This window comes from Cucumis melo, chromosome 6 (genome assembly GCF_025177605.1).
Source record: "Cucumis melo cultivar AY chromosome 6, USDA_Cmelo_AY_1.0, whole genome shotgun sequence".
In the NCBI taxonomy this organism is placed as follows: Eukaryota; Viridiplantae; Streptophyta; class Magnoliopsida; order Cucurbitales; family Cucurbitaceae; genus Cucumis; species Cucumis melo.
Window position 1 is genome coordinate 4,143,374 of NC_066862.1, and position 18,513 is coordinate 4,161,886.

At 31.5% G+C, this 18,513-nt stretch overlaps 2 protein-coding genes across 3 annotated transcripts; both read left to right on the top strand.

The window, feature by feature from the left end:
* Positions 1 to 932: 932 nt before the first annotated feature.
* On the top strand, positions 933 to 1,696 carry LOC103483712 (ferredoxin C 1, chloroplastic). The gene has a single exon (XM_008440457.3). It carries the CDS (start codon positions 1,011 to 1,013, stop codon positions 1,548 to 1,550), a length of 540 nt encoding a protein of 179 aa, XP_008438679.1. The 5' UTR covers positions 933 to 1,010; the 3' UTR covers positions 1,551 to 1,696.
* Positions 1,697 to 6,697: 5,001 nt separating this feature from the next.
* LOC103483713 (uncharacterized) lies at positions 6,698 to 12,057 on the top strand. 2 transcript variants are annotated; one of them, XM_008440458.3, is made up of 10 exons: positions 6,698 to 6,950; positions 7,417 to 7,511; positions 8,548 to 8,612; positions 8,930 to 8,973; positions 9,428 to 9,505; positions 9,804 to 9,957; positions 10,061 to 10,231; positions 10,875 to 10,934; positions 11,022 to 11,149; positions 11,793 to 12,057. In XM_008440458.3, exons 1-9 carry the CDS (start codon positions 6,805 to 6,807, stop codon positions 11,130 to 11,132), a joined length of 924 nt encoding a protein of 307 aa, XP_008438680.1. In that variant the 5' UTR covers positions 6,698 to 6,804; the 3' UTR covers positions 11,133 to 11,149; positions 11,793 to 12,057. The 2 variants fall into 2 exon arrangements, with proteins under 2 accessions (XP_008438680.1, XP_008438681.1); XM_008440459.3 differs by having other exon boundaries at positions 11,022 to 11,141.
* The last annotated feature ends 6,456 nt before the right edge of the window (positions 12,058 to 18,513 follow it).

Consider the following 18,513-nt stretch of genomic DNA (forward strand, 5'->3'; position numbering starts at 1 on the left):
TGCTCTCTAATGACCTATCCTTTCATTCTCACTTCCAAGGCTTCCCTTAGGCAATGCTTTTGAGCAAAAGCTGCAGGAACTCGAAACAAATTGAGGGGCTTGTAAAAGCAAACCATCCTCTCTAGAACGTGAAGCCACATAAAATCTAAGAAGTATTTATATGCCTAGGTTAAGAAAAACAACACAACCTGTAACGAATGAATTAACTCGTTGAAGCATAGCATCAAACAGATGGGCTGCATTAAACAAATGAATCAGGATAAAATTAACAGGAAGCACAGAAAATCGAAAGGCATTGCAAAATCTAATTTCAGGCGAAGCTGCAAGCAAAACATGAACATGTTTCCCAAAGAGATGAAAGAAAATAAACCATACTTGATTGATGCTGTTATGTCCTAGGATTCAGAATTTGGATTCGGTATTTGATGGTCTTGCCACTCTCCTATCATTCTGAGGTCACTTAACGTAGAATTATTATATGCTTAGGCCACTCTACTACCACTCTGAGGTTACTCAACTAAAATTATTTCAAGCCAAACACGTTTAATTATGGAGTTCATATGAAATGGTTAAGCTAACGAAAGAAGGTTATAAATAGTAATTCTCAATTTTCTTAGTCTTTCTTAACCATACTTTTATATCATGGGATCTCTCTAATGTGATATTAATACTTTCATGTCACATGATCCAAGAAGTCGACAACTTCAAACTACACTAACTACAAGAGTGCGAACAACGAATGGAATGAGAGAACCAATGAACTAAGAAAATTGCATCGTCCAGCCACAAGAATTTCTTAGTTTTTTCTGGGATGTTTTCTAATATAATTTAAATGGATTGAAATAATTGCAAATATAGCAAATCAGTGTTATGCAGATTTGTGAACAATTAATTTCTTTAATTAAAAAGTATTTGAAATTTTTATTGGACAACCATAGGGACAACACCGAGTTCTTTTTAGAAAACTAATTTCTCAAGACTCCCTGCCGCTGTGAATCTGTGATGGGGCCATGCTTGAACTCAGAACCTTATCTCTTCATCAACGCCCTCGAATGGTCACAACCTCACAAATTACCTCCTTTTCAAATTCATCCCTAAGCAGAGAAAAGAAAACAATGGCAACTCTTCATTTTGTTCCTTCCGCTTTCTCCCTACCAAAACAAAAGCAACCCATCAAGCTTTCCTCGGTCAAACCCACTACTCACATAAGCTGCTCACGACGGCGCTTGGTGGTCCGGTCGTACAAAGTAGTGATTGAGCACGAGGGGCAGACCACCGAGCTTGAGGTCGATCCCGACGAGAGCATATTGAGCAGTGCATTGGACAATGGCTTAGAAATTCCTCACGATTGCAAGCTTGGAGTTTGCATGACTTGCCCTGCTCGCCTTGTCAGTGGCACCGTCGACCAAAGCGAAGGTATGTTGAGCGATGACGTCGTGGAACAAGGCTATTCGCTTCTGTGCGTGGCTTATCCTCGCTCAGATTGCCACATTAAAACCATCCCTGAGGAGGAATTGCTGGCACTTCAATTAGCGACGGCTAATGACTAAAATCTGAGTACTTCTTCGGATGATTTTGTAGATTTAATTCTTGTTTAGTTTATAACTATATTGAAATCAATCTATCTGGGATGTTGTCTCTTTTGGCTGTTGTTTGGTCATTTCGGTATAATGATAAATCTCTTGATTTGATTCCAGTCAGTGGCAGATGGAAATGGATGTATGTTGTTAAAGAATTCCCAACACATTTCTCCATTTAGAGCTTCTAATTGTTGGAAAATAACACATATATATTCAGATAAGATTCTGATTCTGATAAACGAGGAATTGAAGTTCTTCATAACGAATTAATGAAAAAGACTTGACAATTTGTGCAGGGAAGTAAATAAAGAGGTTGATTAGAAAACTAGCTTCCTCTTATTGTTTCCTCTCGCCTTTTGTACTGAATTGTGGATATCATCGACCAGCGCTTCTTGAATCAAAACTGCTGTTTAAATAGGAGTTCTTCCTTGAAGTCATGTCTGAATTCATGTGCTTAGAAATGGAATGTACCACAGCAACGATCTTAATTGTCACTCCGTGAACTACATATGTAACGCTATCATGTGTTGATGCATGAATTTAGACAATGTGGGCTGCCAATGTGGCGTCCGAGATAGATCTCAGTTAAGACATGATTTTGAGACCTGTCACATAATCTTGTGCCGTTATGGTGTTTGGCCATCTACGCTTTGGAGCTCATTTTGTCATACTTATCAGTTCAATCGTCTCCCTCTCCTTTGCTTGATTCGTTCGGCTATTCGGAGGTTTGGATTAAGTCAGAGAATGAACAGCATGCTCCAATGGGTTTCGAGACATGCGTCTTTCGGTGGTTAGGTCATGTGGCAAGCTATGAGTAGGATGCCAAAAACATAATGGCTCGTGGTAAGGACCAAAAGCTAATAAAAACAGAGTGTTCTGAGCTTCTTCTCATCATCATGATTCTTCTTTTCACCTAATACATGTTTGTTCAGTTAGGAAGGTGTACAAGGCCATTTGGCAAACACTATAATCGGGTTTATCATTGATTTTGCTTATGCTCTGTAGATTTTTCTTCTCCTTTGTAGTTCTATCTTCCTATGGATATCAAACTATACTGTCTCCCTACTTTTAGGAACCTCAATCAAGTTTATTGAAAAGATGTCCACGTCTTTTAAATATCATAAAATAGACAATGATCAACTGGGTCATGATCCTTCTAACTTTGAATTTAACATCATAAGTAACAGAATGAGGTTCACCATCATCAATCAATAGAGGGGATATCTAAGGCCTAGACAAACCATTTGTAATCTATTGAATGATCTAGCCAAAGAACAAGAATCCACTTTGAAGTTCGTTCCTAATCTTGCATCTATGTACGTCAATATAATGTCCACGACAAAAACGAAAAAAAAAAAAAAAAAACTAATACAAACAACATGCAATGAAGAAACGACTTTCATAGGAGCATATCATCAAACAGTTGGTGTGAATTGATCAATCGATACTGCAAACTTGAATTATTTAACTTAGTGCATTTGAAATCGACATAAAAGTGGAAGTTAAAATATAATAATTGCTAAAGTGGTACCTCAAACTCCCAATCTGGGTTGATTAGTTTGATTGAAAGTTCGTCTTCAACTTTATCCTCCCATTTGATCAAAAGCGGTAAGATCTCAAAATTGGGAGGTGAAAATAAATTTTCTTTTTCTTTTTTTTTTTTTGAAGTATAAAATCTTTTACATGTGATTTGAATCACTATTTTCTTTTTGGTAAGAAGTTTGAGTTAACCAATTGAATGAGGAGCTTTAGTTAAAAATATTCCTTTTAAAATCATCTAATTGAAATAAAAAGAGTTTCCTGAATAATTTCCCTCAATCAGCATATCTATTGTTGTATATTAAAAATAGAACTTGACTATTAATTAAACAATGATTAAGTGTAGTCTAATTTAATAGTGGTATATCTATAAATATTTTCAAAAACGTCTCGTAACAACCAAATTAAGGTCGGTCGGTTAGTTTTCATTAAAAAAAATTCAGACCTACCGAGTTATATATTTTAATTTATTTTATTTTTTTGAAAAATAAGTACCACCAACCCAAAACTGAAACACAAACCTATTGTATTAGTAATTGATTTATTATTTTCTTTATGTTTCCTAATTTTCATGGCCCTTTATCACGGAAAAAAAAAATAACCGTTGAAATTTTCATAAATATATGTTCGTTTTTCGTGGTCACGTTTTCAAAACTAACAGTGATCTACTCTGTCTAGGCTACATATATTATTGTATTCTCCATTTTTTCTATAAAAATCTGAACTGTGACAAATAAACGATTGCACTCTTTTTTTTTCTTTTTTTTTTTTTGAGTACAAGTTGGAGATCAAAAGAATTAAGCTTGAAACCTGTTGATTTTTAATGCATACGATCTCAATTGAACTGGGTTATTGTTGGTGTTTGTTATTATTATTTAATCATTGTGGCAAATTGATAAATTTGTTATTAAAAGGAGATGAGCAAGATAAGCATTTTGTTTTGTTTGAATTGAGCAAGATAAGATTCTATTCCATCGCACTCCGACTCTTCCAAGATGTACACGTCACTCACAGAACACCACCTTCGTACGAAAAAGAACAATCAAATCAAATCAAATACCGATTTTTATTCTCTGATTATTTAATATTGGGAAATTTTTACGACAGTAACCAAACATGGAACTACAACTAACCCCGTCAAATTAATCATTCTTTAAATATTTTATTTGCTCTCGTTCTTGTTTTCCGCTGCAATTTCTTTCATCAAACTTTTTTCCGATTTCTTTTATGTCCTTCTTCTCTTTCATCTTTTTTTCCCTGTACAATTTTTTTCAAATGTGATCTTTTTCATCGTTTTTTTCTTTCTTCTTTTTCTTCTGTATCATGTAAAAAAAAGATAGTGTATAAAGAATCTTCAAAAAATTATTTAGATGGGAGAATGTAATCAAATTAAACTAATAGAATTAAAAAAAATAATTTTCATAACCAAATCGATTTTAAACGTAACCAAATTAAAGAATTAAAAAATTGTCAAATTAAATGACCAAATCTAAATATCAAACAATAGCATTAGTTTTGTAAACGATATGTATTACACTTTTGTATTCGGCGTTGTTGACGAAGCATTTTTTTTTTTTTGTATTTTACACTGTTATCGAAATTATTTATATATTGTGCCGTTAAAAGAAGACTCCTCTAATATTCAAATGTTAAATTCAATATATAATTTCAACAAATTTGTTTCTAAATATTCTTTTGACAGTTTTTTTCAAAAGCACATTTTGCTTTTACTTCTACCTTTTAAGAAATATCAACACGTTTTTCTCTTCTATCTTTTTATAGTTTAGTTTTTATTAGTTAATGTTGATAAAAAAAAAATAATTAAATAATTTTTTAGTTTTCAGATGTTGAAGAATTCGTATGTTTCATCTATGAGTTTTATTTAATCCAAAAATTTAGAATAATGGATCCTGTAAAAATGTATCTTAAATAGCTTTATATATTTATTTTAAATAATTATATGACATTTAGAATAGGAAAAAATAGTTTCTAAAAATTGTACTCTTTTGATTTTTTTTTTCAAATTTTAAATATCAAATAATTATTTTTTAAAAATCAAACAAAAATACTTTTAATCCATGTTAAACATATTTTTAAAAATTTAGCAATTAAAAATGTACCTTTTCAAAATTCAAAAACTAAATAAGCATAATTTTTATAAATCTAGTGATTAAAAATGTACACTTTTTAAATTCATAGACTAAACACACATATTCATTTAAAGTTGGAAACTAAAAAAGGTAATTTTATTTCAAAAATAAATAGTATCGTTATTTAATAAATGTCAATATTCATATAATTCTGAAGATAAGAAAAAAATATAACAAAACTAAATATTAACCATTCTAAAAATAGAAAAAAAGTCTAGCGCCCGTAACGAGAAATACCAAAAATAGCCCCTAATATATTTTGTTACATGATTATTTAGATTTAATTACATTTTTTTTCAAGATTTTTTATACACAATCTTGTTACCGTAAATATTTTAACAATTTCTTATATTTACGAAAATTTCCCTAGATATATGTTACCGTAAACATTTGATTTTTGGTTTTGTAGGTTTGAAAAGACTATGTCCACTTATTTCATATAAGTTTATTGTTTTTATTTATTTATTTATTTACAACTGTTTTTAGAAAAATGAAAAAACAGGATGAACAATTACATAAAAGAAACAACTTTATTTTCAAAAGAAAAACGTCAAATTTAAATTATGGATTTTAAAAATTAATAAGATATTTACAAAATATAATAAAATTCTATATAGTTGATTTAAATTTGTGGTTATATTTATAAATAGTTTTTTTTTTTCTACTAAAGTAAGGCCCCATTTCTTAATATAAATTCTCAAAAGAAACCAAGTTGTACACTCATCTCTCTCTCTCTCTCTTTTGCTTTTAAAATAACCCATTTTTGACGGTATAAACTCAAACTCACCTTTTCTCTGCCAATTAAATTTAAAACTCCCAACAAGAAACAAAGTTGCAAACTTCATCGTTTTTCTTTTCTTTATTCAGAAAAAAGGCCAAATTCTGACATCAACTCCAATTTGTTAGATTGTATCGATTTTGATTCTAAATTTTTAATGAATTATAAAACATTTATACTATATCAAATCGATCAATTCTTAAGATAAACAACATGAAAGCTTTATTTGGTATGTTATTATTATTACTTTTTAAATTTAATGAATTTTGAGAATGTTATTGAATTATTAATTCTTTCATGGAATTTTAATTTATTGAAATCAATAAAAAAGACATTTTAAATAAAACACGTCAAATTATTTATAAGTTATAGTAATATTAACTACATTTCTTGGTATCTAAACAAATATTAATAGAAATCTAACAACCTATCGATTATAGATATTGATATAAGTTATCAACTAATAATATTGAGGTGAATCAGCTAAATTTAAAATTACAAGAAGATAAGGTACAAAATTGATAAAATTAAAAGTCAGTCCTAATTGATACAATAAGTTTACTCTAAAAGATTATTAGTTTTTCTTTTTGTTTTTGGTTTGGAAGGTAGTGGAGCTTTTTAATTGGCCACTAAGAACCAAATATTATTATTCCAAATTGCAACATTCGCCTTTAGAATCATTTTCCTGTACTCGAGGCCATACTCAAACTTTCCTTCTTCTACGTTGCTCCGGCGAGCTCCTTCTCCGTACGCAAATATGGAAGCCACCACCGTCCATTCAGACAGTCGCCCGACGATAATGGTCACCAACGACGACGGAATCGATGCACCCGGTCTTCGCTCTCTGGTTCGCGTCCTCGTCTCCTCCCAACTTTACAATGTTCGAGTCTGTGCTCCTGATTCGTACGCCTCTTCTCTCTTTTCCTCTTTTTGTTTTCTTCTCTTTCCAATTTCCGAGCATCTGTGTAATAGGAATAGTTGGTGAAATTTTGCTCGCTTGTCCTTTGTGTTTGGTGCTAATTTGTTTTGATTGTTTTGTGCATTTCGGGTTCTTGTTTTTCTATTTTGCAAGTGGTTGTTCTAACTTCTTTTGAATGTTGATGGCCGTTGGATCGCGTGAATTGAGATATAAGGAACTGTTTTTTCGGCTATTCTTACTTTTCAATCAATATGATGGGATTGGGTTATAGATCATAAGATATTAGCTAAACCAACTAGCTTTGGTTTGTTTTGTTTAATCGTATACATGAATTTATATATATATATATATATATATATATATATATATATATATATATATATATATATATATATATATACATACATATACATATATAATGATAGTGGCTGTTGAGTTTGCATCATACAGGGAAAAGTCAGCTGTTAGCCAGTCTATTACTTGGCTTCATCCTGTTTCTGTCAAGAGAGTGGCAATTGAAGGAACCACTTCTTATGCTGTTTCTGGTATGTTTTTGTTCTCTCAATTGAAATATGTACCTTACCTGGTAACTTAAGTAGACTGATTGCTAAACTCTTAGCTATTCTACCTTACATGGAAATATTTTGTTCGTTGGAGATTTTAAGAAATGCAATTTTTTAATCAGCCTATATCCGGCAGTTGCTGATGCTAGTTTTTTTAAGTGTCTACTTTCTCATGTTCTACATATAAGCCCGAGCCCAACAACGTTAGTATCGTGTATCGGAGATGTTGTAATTTGGCTGGTTTGGATTGACTAGAGAAAATAAATGACCTTTTAAAAAATCAGTTTTGTTTACTCTTTTGATAAAAATTTTTAAAACAAAGAGTGTTTTGAAATCCATTTTGAGTGGTTGCCACCATTTCAATTTTACCCTAATGACTTATTTTTAAAATTAAATACATAAAAAGTCTGTTTTTTTTTCTTTGAAAAAGAATAAGTGTCTGTTTATTAGTAAAAATATAAATGATGAGACAAAAGCTCATGGTACAAGAGGTCTATACTATTAGCAATTACAAAAATATAAATGGATCAAGAAAACAAATCACTCCTTCGGTTTATTTGTTTGCCTGTCATCAGTTAGTTAACCATACTGTTGTTACTATAGTTAGTTTGTTATATTAAGCTAGTTGTTATTATAGTTAGTTTGTTATATTAAGCTAGTTGTTATTATAGTTAGTTTGTTATATTAAGCTAACTGCCTCTGTAATTCTATAGTAGTTGAAAGTTTGTGCCCATAGCAAAGCTGTGATGTTATAGTAGCGTGATAGAATGATAGGGCCTTGCCAATATATAGGGACCATTAACGTATATTAAGATATTTTCTTAGTCCAATCTTCAATTACATATCTCTAGTAATAACTTAACATATATTCACTTTAAGTGAATGGATTTAACTTGAAGCTATTGGTTTGTAATGAAGGGTTTCTCATTTAAACCTATTACCATTGACTTGAACTTCAGCTGGTGTCCTATTTTCTTCCAGTGACCTAACAAGGTTGAAAGCTTTCGTGCTTCTGCAGGAACTCCGGCAGATTGTTCTTCTTTGGGAGTATCCAAAGCTCTCTTTCCTACAGTTCCTGACATGGTCGTTCTTTTTCCCCTTATTGCACGGTTTGGCTGTCGTATATTTTCCAATTGAGCTATTTGTGCTTTGTTCACATAAACACACTTGACGTGTGAATGACCTCACAAGAAGTTAGGATTTATGAGAACACAAGAAATGCCATTTCTATCCGATGTTTATCTTTGATTGTATATGTGGACTATTTAATCAAACAACTAAACTAATAAATGTTGAATACAAGCACATCTCGCAGTGTTGTCACTGATGAGGTTGGTGTATACAAGTTGAAATTTATTTAGCTCTTCCGGTCTGTTTATGTATTGTACTTTTAATTGCAGGTAGTCAGTGGCATAAATATGGGTAGCAACTGCGGTTATCATGTGTTAGTGATAAATCTTTATAGACTTTCCTCCTTATATTGACTATTTTGACAGTTCAGCTATCAATTATTTTAAAGCATCGAATATGTACTCACCATTCAACATGCATGTTTATTTGCCCTTGTGTTGGCAAGAAAAACTTACACCAAGTATCAACTCACGTGGAAGTTATTAGAGCTTTCATGAGTACATGACTAACGAGTATTATGTGCTCTTAAAAAGAATAGTGAAGAAATCAACCTTTTTTCTACAAGCAATTTGCACACTGAAGCACCTGGAAATATTAATTCCCAAAACTTTGGGACAAAACAAACTAACGAACATTTTTTCTTGTAGCTGTTTTGGTTGTCTAACTAGGTACCAGCCAATATTATTTGATCAATATAAAAAATTATACATGCGTGGTTGGAAAGAATTTTTGAACTTTATTGATGTAGTCTTTCATTTAAACTGCAGTGTGTATTCTGGGACAGTTGCTGGTGCTCGGGAAGCGTTTTTTAATGGCATTCCTTCTATTTCCTTATCTTATGAGTGGTATGTGTATTGAGATGGGATCCTTTCTTTTTTAATAAAGATTTCTTTTATTACTAAACTTAATCATTTAATTGTTACGTAATATCTATTGAGATGGGATCCTTTCTTAGAAGGGAAAAAAAAAAAAAAGGGAAGAAGAAAAAGAAGAAGACGAAAGGTTTAGATTCGTAGAGCAGCAAATGGCCTGTCATCTTTTTTGAAAATTTTCCCGATCATATTAATTATCAGTCTAAGTATATCTCATTATTAATTTATTATTAGTCTTTACTCATTTTCCGTTCTTGTTATGGAGCTTCAGGGTTGGAGGTAGGAGCAATATAGAAGACTATACCCTAGCTGCTGAGGCTTGCTTGCCCATAATAAGTGCAATGTTAGCTGATGTCAAGGCTCAAATTTTTCCACGAAATTGTTTCTTGAATATTGATTTTCCAACAGATATTGCTAATCATAGGGTAAATTTCTTTTGCTTTTCTTATTGAGTTACGCTGTATAATGTATTACGTTGACCGCTTATTGCACTTCCATGTTGTGGGGTTTTTTTGGGACATTATTTAGGGTTATAAGTTAACTAAGCAAGGCCGATGCATATACACAATGGGTTGGAGGAGAGTTACATCCGACTCTCAAGGAGGTAAAATGTTGTCAACTATGACAATGGATCCAACATCGCCAGTGGAATGTAAAATGTCAAAGGAATCATCTTCATCTGAACTGTTTACGAGGCAGGTAGGTTCTCTGCCCCTCTACCCAAACTCTTTAATTAGAAGAGTCAGTAATATTTACCTTACTAGGGTAGGATGTGATCTGATATGTATACTCTAGTGTCCTTGAATTCTAGTTGAGAGAAACATTGGTCCTCATCCACTATTATGTTTGACTACAGTTTTCTCGTGCCTTTGTTATTCGTATGATACTATTAGGAGGTAGTTTCAGCTTTCAACCACCATTAGCGAATTAGAGGAGCTCAAACTTTCCAACAATCAATTCTAGAGAGTCGAAAAATAAATTGGACCCTTTCATTCATTCACTGTTTAAATACAACAGTTTAGATACCACAAATAACAATCTTTAAAACATTTTATTATTGTTATAAATTTATAATTATTTATTTACTTATTATTATTATTAGTGGATCTTTAAAACTTTGGAATTCTTTTGTTCTAGATTGTTTGTTCTTTAAGTTTTCCTGGACTTTCATGGAAATATATATAAACACACACAAAAGAAAGAAAAGAAAAAAAAGATTGCTTGTTGTTGGAATTATTTTATTTTGGATAATTTTGGTGCTTGTTCTGTTTCATCATTCCTAGCTTATTATCAAATAGAATTTTGTATTTGTAAACTTTAATTTAAGTTATTGTCTTCGTAGGTAATAAGTGCACCGGTTGATAATGAAGATACAGATTACAAATATCTACTAGAAGGCTATGTGAGTATCATTTTATTTACACAATTAAACTTATCATTAGAGAAGATACCGCATCATGAATTAAAAAAGCTTGTGATTCCATTTCAGATTACTGTCACTCCTCTTGCCGCCCTGTCTCGTGCAGAGACTGAGTGCGAAAACTTTTTGGAAGCATGGTTGCCTGGTGTGGTTGCTCGGCCATCACCATCTGCTTTATAATTTCTTAAGGTTTCTGGGTAATGCCACTTCAAAGTTTGATGAACTTTATTTCATTTTGTTTAAATACTAATAAGCAGATAAGCATAAGCACACAGGTGCTGAGTTCACTCGTTATAATTGTCTTTTATGGTCTCTCTTTTTTTTTCCCTCTTACGAATTCCCCACCACCCTCTCGCTCAAAGCTATCTACATTCATGCTATAGAATCTTATTACAAGATCAAGAAAATAGTTTCCTTGCCAATCATCGAAATGTTTAGCATTGAACTACCTTCATTTAATTGCTTGTGATAAATGAAGTTCATTATCCTTTCTGATTCTTTGACGATTCTGACATTAGGCAATTGAACTTAAACCAGTTGATAACTTCTGCAGTTCCTTTATGTTAACTATAATTTATGTCAAACTCTAGACGTGGCATCTAAATTTAGCTTTAAGACTGTTGGTGTCCTCTTAGTATTCTGTTTACCTTAACGAATGCTAGGAAGCCTGTATTTTTTATTAGGATAGGGAAAGTCTTGTTGACTGCACTGAACACTCAATACATTGCACATGTACTATAGGATCTATAGTACATCTGATGTTCTATCTTATATTGAAGCATGGTACGAAACATTATGAAAACAAGTGTTGCTGAAAACTTTTTGTTGTATTCTTTGCAGGTTTAGGCGTTTTATTAGATGGTCAAAATTTGAGCAGAGTCGTTTCTAGTTTAATTTTCATCGTGCAGAGAGCAGTTCTTCGTATCATGGAAAATATAAATCCGGATTGAAAAATTGTTTAAAAGAAGAGTTGTGGAAGCCTTACTGTGAGTTGATTCTATTAAAAATATTACTCAATGGGACAGAAACTTAAAGAAATAGCCTTTCTTTCTATCATTACATTTTTCATTTCTAATAATGTTATTATAATCGTTGTTTACTTCCAGTAAGGTTTCTAGTTTATCAGCATTTGCTGCTTGATTTTGTTTCAAATCTTTGTGGGTTGGGATCTAGAAAGAAACAAGGCTGCAAGGTTCCCAAAAAAAGTCAAATAGAAGTTTCGATGTAAACATTAGAAAGAAGTTGATGCAACAGGAAAGGTATTAAGCCAAATCCATAACCAAACAAAAGGGATCCACCCCATTGAGTTTGAGAGAAGGCTCTCCTAGAACAAAAGATTCTATATTCAAAAGATAAATCAAAAGCTTCCTTTTACTACTCTAAATTGACTATTTATAACCTTACAAGAAACGGAGACAATGAACTAATTAATTCTAAAATACCAATTAAACTAAATATTAACTAAAATATATTAATTATCCTTAACTTATCCTCAGCAGAAATCTTATCCTTGGAAGATGGTAGAGACTATATGAGACAGTAGACTTTGAAGGTCTAACTTCTAAGATACTCATTTATAGTCGGGATATGTTAGAGTGAGAACATTCAAGAAAGTTTTAAGATGTTTGGTTCACAAGAAGTTAGATTTGTGTAATTGAGTTAGGTCCAATGAGCAACTTTTTTGCTCATATCAAACAACAAAGTTCACTAATCTACAAAAGCACATGAACGCAAAATCATGACACTTGTTCTTCACACTACAAACAAACTCTTATAAATTATCACGACCTTTTCTCCTGATCATTGTAGCACATGTGTTGCCCAGGGCATAAACCTAGAAACCCAAACATCAGTCACACTAATAAATCGGGTCTTTAAAATCCTTTATTATTTTTTCCTTTATAATTCAAATTTTAAATTGTGAGCACAATCTCCCGTTAGGTTCACAAGTCACACTTTGGGACTATCTTTCATTTGGTAGATTTGGATTATTGAACAACTTTACCATCTTACCATATCATGAAGCAAATCCCACTTTATCAGATTAGGGGATTTTATCACACCATTTGTTTTCTATTGTGAGATGAAAATTTCAAACCACTACTAGATTCATTATTTTTATGACTGTATTTCTCCCTTGTAAATGACTATATAGCAAGTTTAGTCTCTTAATCCTACAGGATTGATGAAGGAAATAATAAATATAATCAAGACATTGTTCTCGTATGAATCAAAATTCATGGCATTGGCATTATTATAGTATATCTAAGGCAAAAACATCTTTAGGTTGTCCCATCTATTCAATAGTTGTCTCATGCCATTATCAGAATCAACCTTGAAAATATAGAATTTAGAATTCAACTGCCGCCTCAACTGCTGATTAGGACAAAGGAACTGTAAGAAGCTACACAAAAATTTAGAACAAGAGAGAAAAAAAAGAGAGATGAAAATGGGGAAGGAAAACTTTTATTTCTGGGCATTATTTCCCCCCCCCCCCCCCCCCCCCCCCCTTCAAATATATAAAGTATTATAAATATTTTATGTACATTGGTGGAGAAATTGTGTATTTAGGATGATGAAACTTGAAAGCTTCATTGTTTTGGTGGCAATGGAGTGTGTGATTCCACTAATATTGACCAAAGCACATGCACATCTTCACAGGGACAGGATTTCACATCCTCATACAGAATATATATTCCTCTTCCTGCATCAAATTTACCCAAAAACTATGAACCAAAAAAAAAAGAAAGAACTTGAACTTCAAAGCATTTTGAAGAGATTCTTTTCTTTCCTGCACAATTTTCAAGTGAAAGAACAGAAAGAGAAGGGGAAATGGTGGCGTTGTAGAAGGCAAAAAGAGAGAAACAGAGAATGTAAGTGACTAAATGAAACTGAGTTCGGAAAGGGAAGTGACTTACGTTTTTTAGGCGAAGAATGGAGGCGAAACCAGAGCTTCTTTAATGGGGAGAATAGGGATTGGAGCCACCCCATTTGGAGAAGAGAAGTGGAGGGAAAATGTCTTTCACTTCATGTAGAGGGAATATTAGAAAGAGCAAAGGATTTGTGTTGGTTTTGATCTTGGTCCCTCTTTTTTTTTTTTAAGCTTAGACAAGAGGGATTTTGATGCATTTTTAATCATTCACATTCATTTATTGAATAAATCATGCATTTCTCATATGGTTCTTGGTAAAATGTCTTTTTCAAGCACTTTTTTTCCTTGTAGTAGAAGAAGCCTTCTTCACCACCAATCTGCTGTGCTTCACACACTTCCATGAAATCCCTTTTTCCTTTTTCTCTTTTTTAATTTTATTTTCAAATCTCATTTTCTCAAGTTTTTATTTTGTATGATATTCCCTAAAAACCCACTTTTTAAGAGTGTTGATAGTTTGATTATAGTTCTTAGTGGCCTTTCCCATTTTGGATATCTCTTGTGACTGAAGAAAAAATGTATAAAGTGTTCTTTGAAATTGGAGTCCCCAACAAGGGATCCTATCCCATAAGTCCACATGTCCTTTACTCCCCAATTGGGTGCCTTAGAAGTGTGCTTCGACCTTGTTTTCCTAACTCCATCTTTTTGTAAGTCTTTTTCTGCTTTCCTTTGCTTGTTTTTGCACCTTGTGTTGATTGATTCAATATCCACAAACCTTGTTATGTGATTGAGAAAAGGTATAAACAAAACAATATTGAAATCAATATAGAGATTCACGTGGTTTACTAATAGTATGTATAGTACGTTTGTGGACAAAAGATTTATCTTAAGAGAAAAATGTTAGAGTGTCCGTATAGAGTCCGAGAATTTATTTATGACATTTAGGGTCAAAATCCTAAATAAGCAGTATAATAAGAATAAAAAACACAAAAGAAAACACAAATCTTTTTCTCTTTAGAAATCTTTTTGCATTATTAACAAGAGTAAGGTCTCTCTCCCCTAGAGAGAGAATTTTTGTGGGTTGTGGTTATGATTGATACTCTCATTGGAAGTAAAATGAAATGGAAAGGTTTGATTTGATTGAATTTAGAAATACCCAAAATCAGTAAATTTATTCATTAAATAAGAAAAACTGTCCAAATCATTTAACCACAATTGCTTGTTGACCACCTAAAATTTACATTTCCCTTTCTAACTTTGTATGCATTTCTTTCTAATTTTTTTTCTACTTTATAATCATTATTTGCAAAATAGGACTTGAAAATGGAGGATGTTTTGCAAATAAGAAAATATTACTAAACAAACAAAACAAATTAGGCAAATAATATGACCATAAACTTTTCCATTTTTAGATATGAAATAGAACCTCTAGTATGTTAAATTAAATCCCAACAAATTGATCCAAATAGCTTTTGGTGCAATTACTAATAATGCATATGAACAATATATTAGAAAATAAACATTATTGTAATTTTAGCATCTTTAATTTTTTTTATTTAACTAAAACAATTCAATCAATTCAAAAATTACAAAAAAAAGTTTAAACGTATGTGAAAAAAAATCTCCACTAGTGATTTTAATATTTTATTTACAAAATAACATTTTTGATATCCTAATTTATTTGTGACTCAATATTTTGAAGGAAGTTAAAAGAAAAAGATGAAACTATTATTGTTTTTTATTCTTTTTCTTTTTATTTATTTTGGAAAATTAACAAGCAACCCTTTTTGAGAGAAGCGCAAGATGTGGGCTTTTTGTCTTCAGCCCAATAAAGCGACAGCACAGATCTTATGTTTATGGGTAGCCCATTACTGTGGGCCTCAGCCCAATAGAAGTCCCGTTTATGTACAACTTTAAGTATTTTGCTGGGCTCCTTTTGAAATCCTGTTTTAGATCAAGAGTTTTTATAATGGGTGGCTTTTTTGACATAACATATCAAGGTTATAGCAACTTCTTCAACAATTTGCAAATATAACAAATTTTTTATTTCCTTTTTATATATTCCTAAAATGCCCTTAATTTAGATGAAAAATACATGGCACGATTTTCTCCCTTTTGACGATGACGATCTACTCCTCAATCTCTAATATCATCTTCTTCATTCTCTCAAACCTAAACAATTCTCTTTTTTTCATGATTCGTCCTCTCTTTTCCTTTTGTGATTTTGTCTCCGCCTCCAACTAGTCGATTTTTCATTCAATTCTCTCTTCCAACCGTTCGTCTTACATTCAACAATTTTGGGCGTTCAGCAATTTTCGGCATTCAACAATTTTTCATTTACTTCTACTTTAGGTCAATGTTAGGGTTTGGTATCAATTTTATTGGTATGTAATCAAATTTTCTTTTAAAAATAATTTAGATTTGTTTCTTAGTTTTTTCATCCAATTTATGTTAATCATCTCAGTTTGATATTTGTTTTCATATGTGATTTGTCCCTAAATTTTTCATTTGACTTCATCCCATTTTTACAATTTTATTTTCATCTCTGTAGGTTAATTTTGTTCGATTCAATTTGATGATTTTACTAGAATTTTTATAGAAAAAAATGTGTTTATTTTACTTGTATGGGACTTCGTTGAAATTGAGCATATTATGAATTTTTCTATCAATTTTACGTTTTTAGGTTAAAATAAATTGAGTTTTTTTTTTCCTTTTCTGAAATATATCACTGATAGAATATAGTTAATATTTGCGTAGTGATATTAGTCTATCAGTGATAGACTTGTATTAATCCTAGTTTATCACTGATAGTAGTCTATAAATGATAGACTCATATCCTAGTTCATCACTGATATGAGTCAATCAGTGATAGACTCTATCTTCTATCAATGCTATGAGTGTAACACTAGGATGATAACTGTATATTTTTCTTTCTTTTGCAGTAATTCAGAATTATGATTAATCAATGTTATAAGTGTAACAATAAATGTTATAATGGAGTTTAATTTTTAGCTTGATAGTTTTTATCGAATATTGACTTTACTATGAAGTTTATCGTTGATAGATTCTATCACCGATATTAGTCAACTATTGTTGATAGCTTTTATAAATAATAGACTTTATACGTATATTAACCAAACTTTTTTCTCAATAAAATGCACCAATTAATCTAGTTTGCAATTATTCAACATGTATAGTACTAATTTCTCAATGGAAACACAAAAGCACATAACTAAATGTGAAGAGGTAATGTCATCATGAAGTTTTTCACCGTTATCATTAATAAACTTCAACATACATTGAAGAGCCACGACTATTTAAGAATATAAAGAGGAATAATTTGCAATATTCAACCTGTGGTCCAACACTTTTCTGTATCAATATAACAAAATCAAATAAAATGTAAAGTCTATCATTGATCTTTTCTATTATGGAATATCCACAAAACTAATATAGTACAATATAAATTTACTGAATGAGAGAGTTGCAAATCAAAACTAGGGACAAATCAATCGGTCTCTTGCAATATTCTAGTCTTTTGCGTTCTCCAACATTTTTTTGATCGGTTAAGTTGTCTCTTCGGCCTAACATTTTTAACATTCTTCGCTATTTCTATAGTTTTCACTTCGTTTCTTTTCTTGAACAACCTGAAATAATAATATTGAATTAGACTTTATAAAAAGTGCATATTAAACTAAAACATCTAATAACAATCTAACACAAACAAGTAAAACATCCTTCAAGTTGATAGAAACATATCACTGATAGAACATAAACAACATCACATAAAAATAGACATTAAACTAAATTATCTACTAAAATCCCAATAAAAACAAACTAAATACCCCTCAAGACTATCAATGATACAGATAGACTCTAACCCTAAGCACTAACACACACCTAAAACAGATCAGCATGCCAAACAAACAAGTTAAACATCCCAATATAAGCCAGTTAAACATCCTCTAAATTTGTCAATCAGTGATAGAAACATATAAGTCATAGACCCTAAGCAACATAACACAAAAAATCCAAATTAAACTAGAGCTTCTACTAACTTCCCAAGTCAAACGGGCTAAACATCTTCCAAGACTATCAAGGATTGAAACATATCATTGATAGACCCTAGGAAACAACATATAAAAAGTGTACATTAAAGTGAAATATCTAATAACAATCAAACATAAACAAGTAAAACATTCTTCAAGTTGATAGAAGCATATCACTAATAGAACATAAACAACATCACATAAAAATATACATTAAACTAGTGATACAAACATATCACTGATAGACCCTAACCCTAAGCAACATACAAACCTTAAATAGATCAACATGCCAAAGAAACAAGTTAAACATCCCAACACAAACCAGTTAAATAGATCAGTGATATATAAACAAACCAGTTAAATAGATCAATGATATATAAACATATTATTGATAGACCTTAACCCTAAGTAACAACACACAAATTGAAAAACAGAGCACAACCAAATAGAAAATAAAGGAATCAATTTCAAACAAATAGAAAAAGAAGAAAATCTACTTCAAACAGGTTATGACCAAACGAAAATAAAGATACCTTACGAAAGTAACTTATTATTTCAAACGAAAAGCAAATAACTTACGATTGTACAGGTGGAGTGGAGAACATAGCGAAGTGGAGAACGTAGCAAAGTGAATAACGCAAAA

Excerpts from the sequence above, each read along its gene's own strand:
- LOC103483712 (XM_008440457.3), top strand. The coding sequence starts at position 1,011 with ATGCTTGAACTCAGAACCTTATCTCTTCATCAACGCCCTCGAATGGTC.
- LOC103483713 (XM_008440458.3), top strand. The coding sequence starts at position 6,805 with ATGGAAGCCACCACCGTCCATTCAGACAGTCGCCCGACGATAATGGTC. Across the intron at positions 6,951-7,416 it reads CGAGTCTGTGCTCCTGATTC|GGAAAAGTCAGCTGTTAGCC; the intron begins GTACGCCTCTTC and ends TGCATCATACAG. Across the intron at positions 8,974-9,427 it reads AGCAACTGCGGTTATCATGT|TGTGTATTCTGGGACAGTTG; the intron begins GTTAGTGATAAA and ends TTTAAACTGCAG.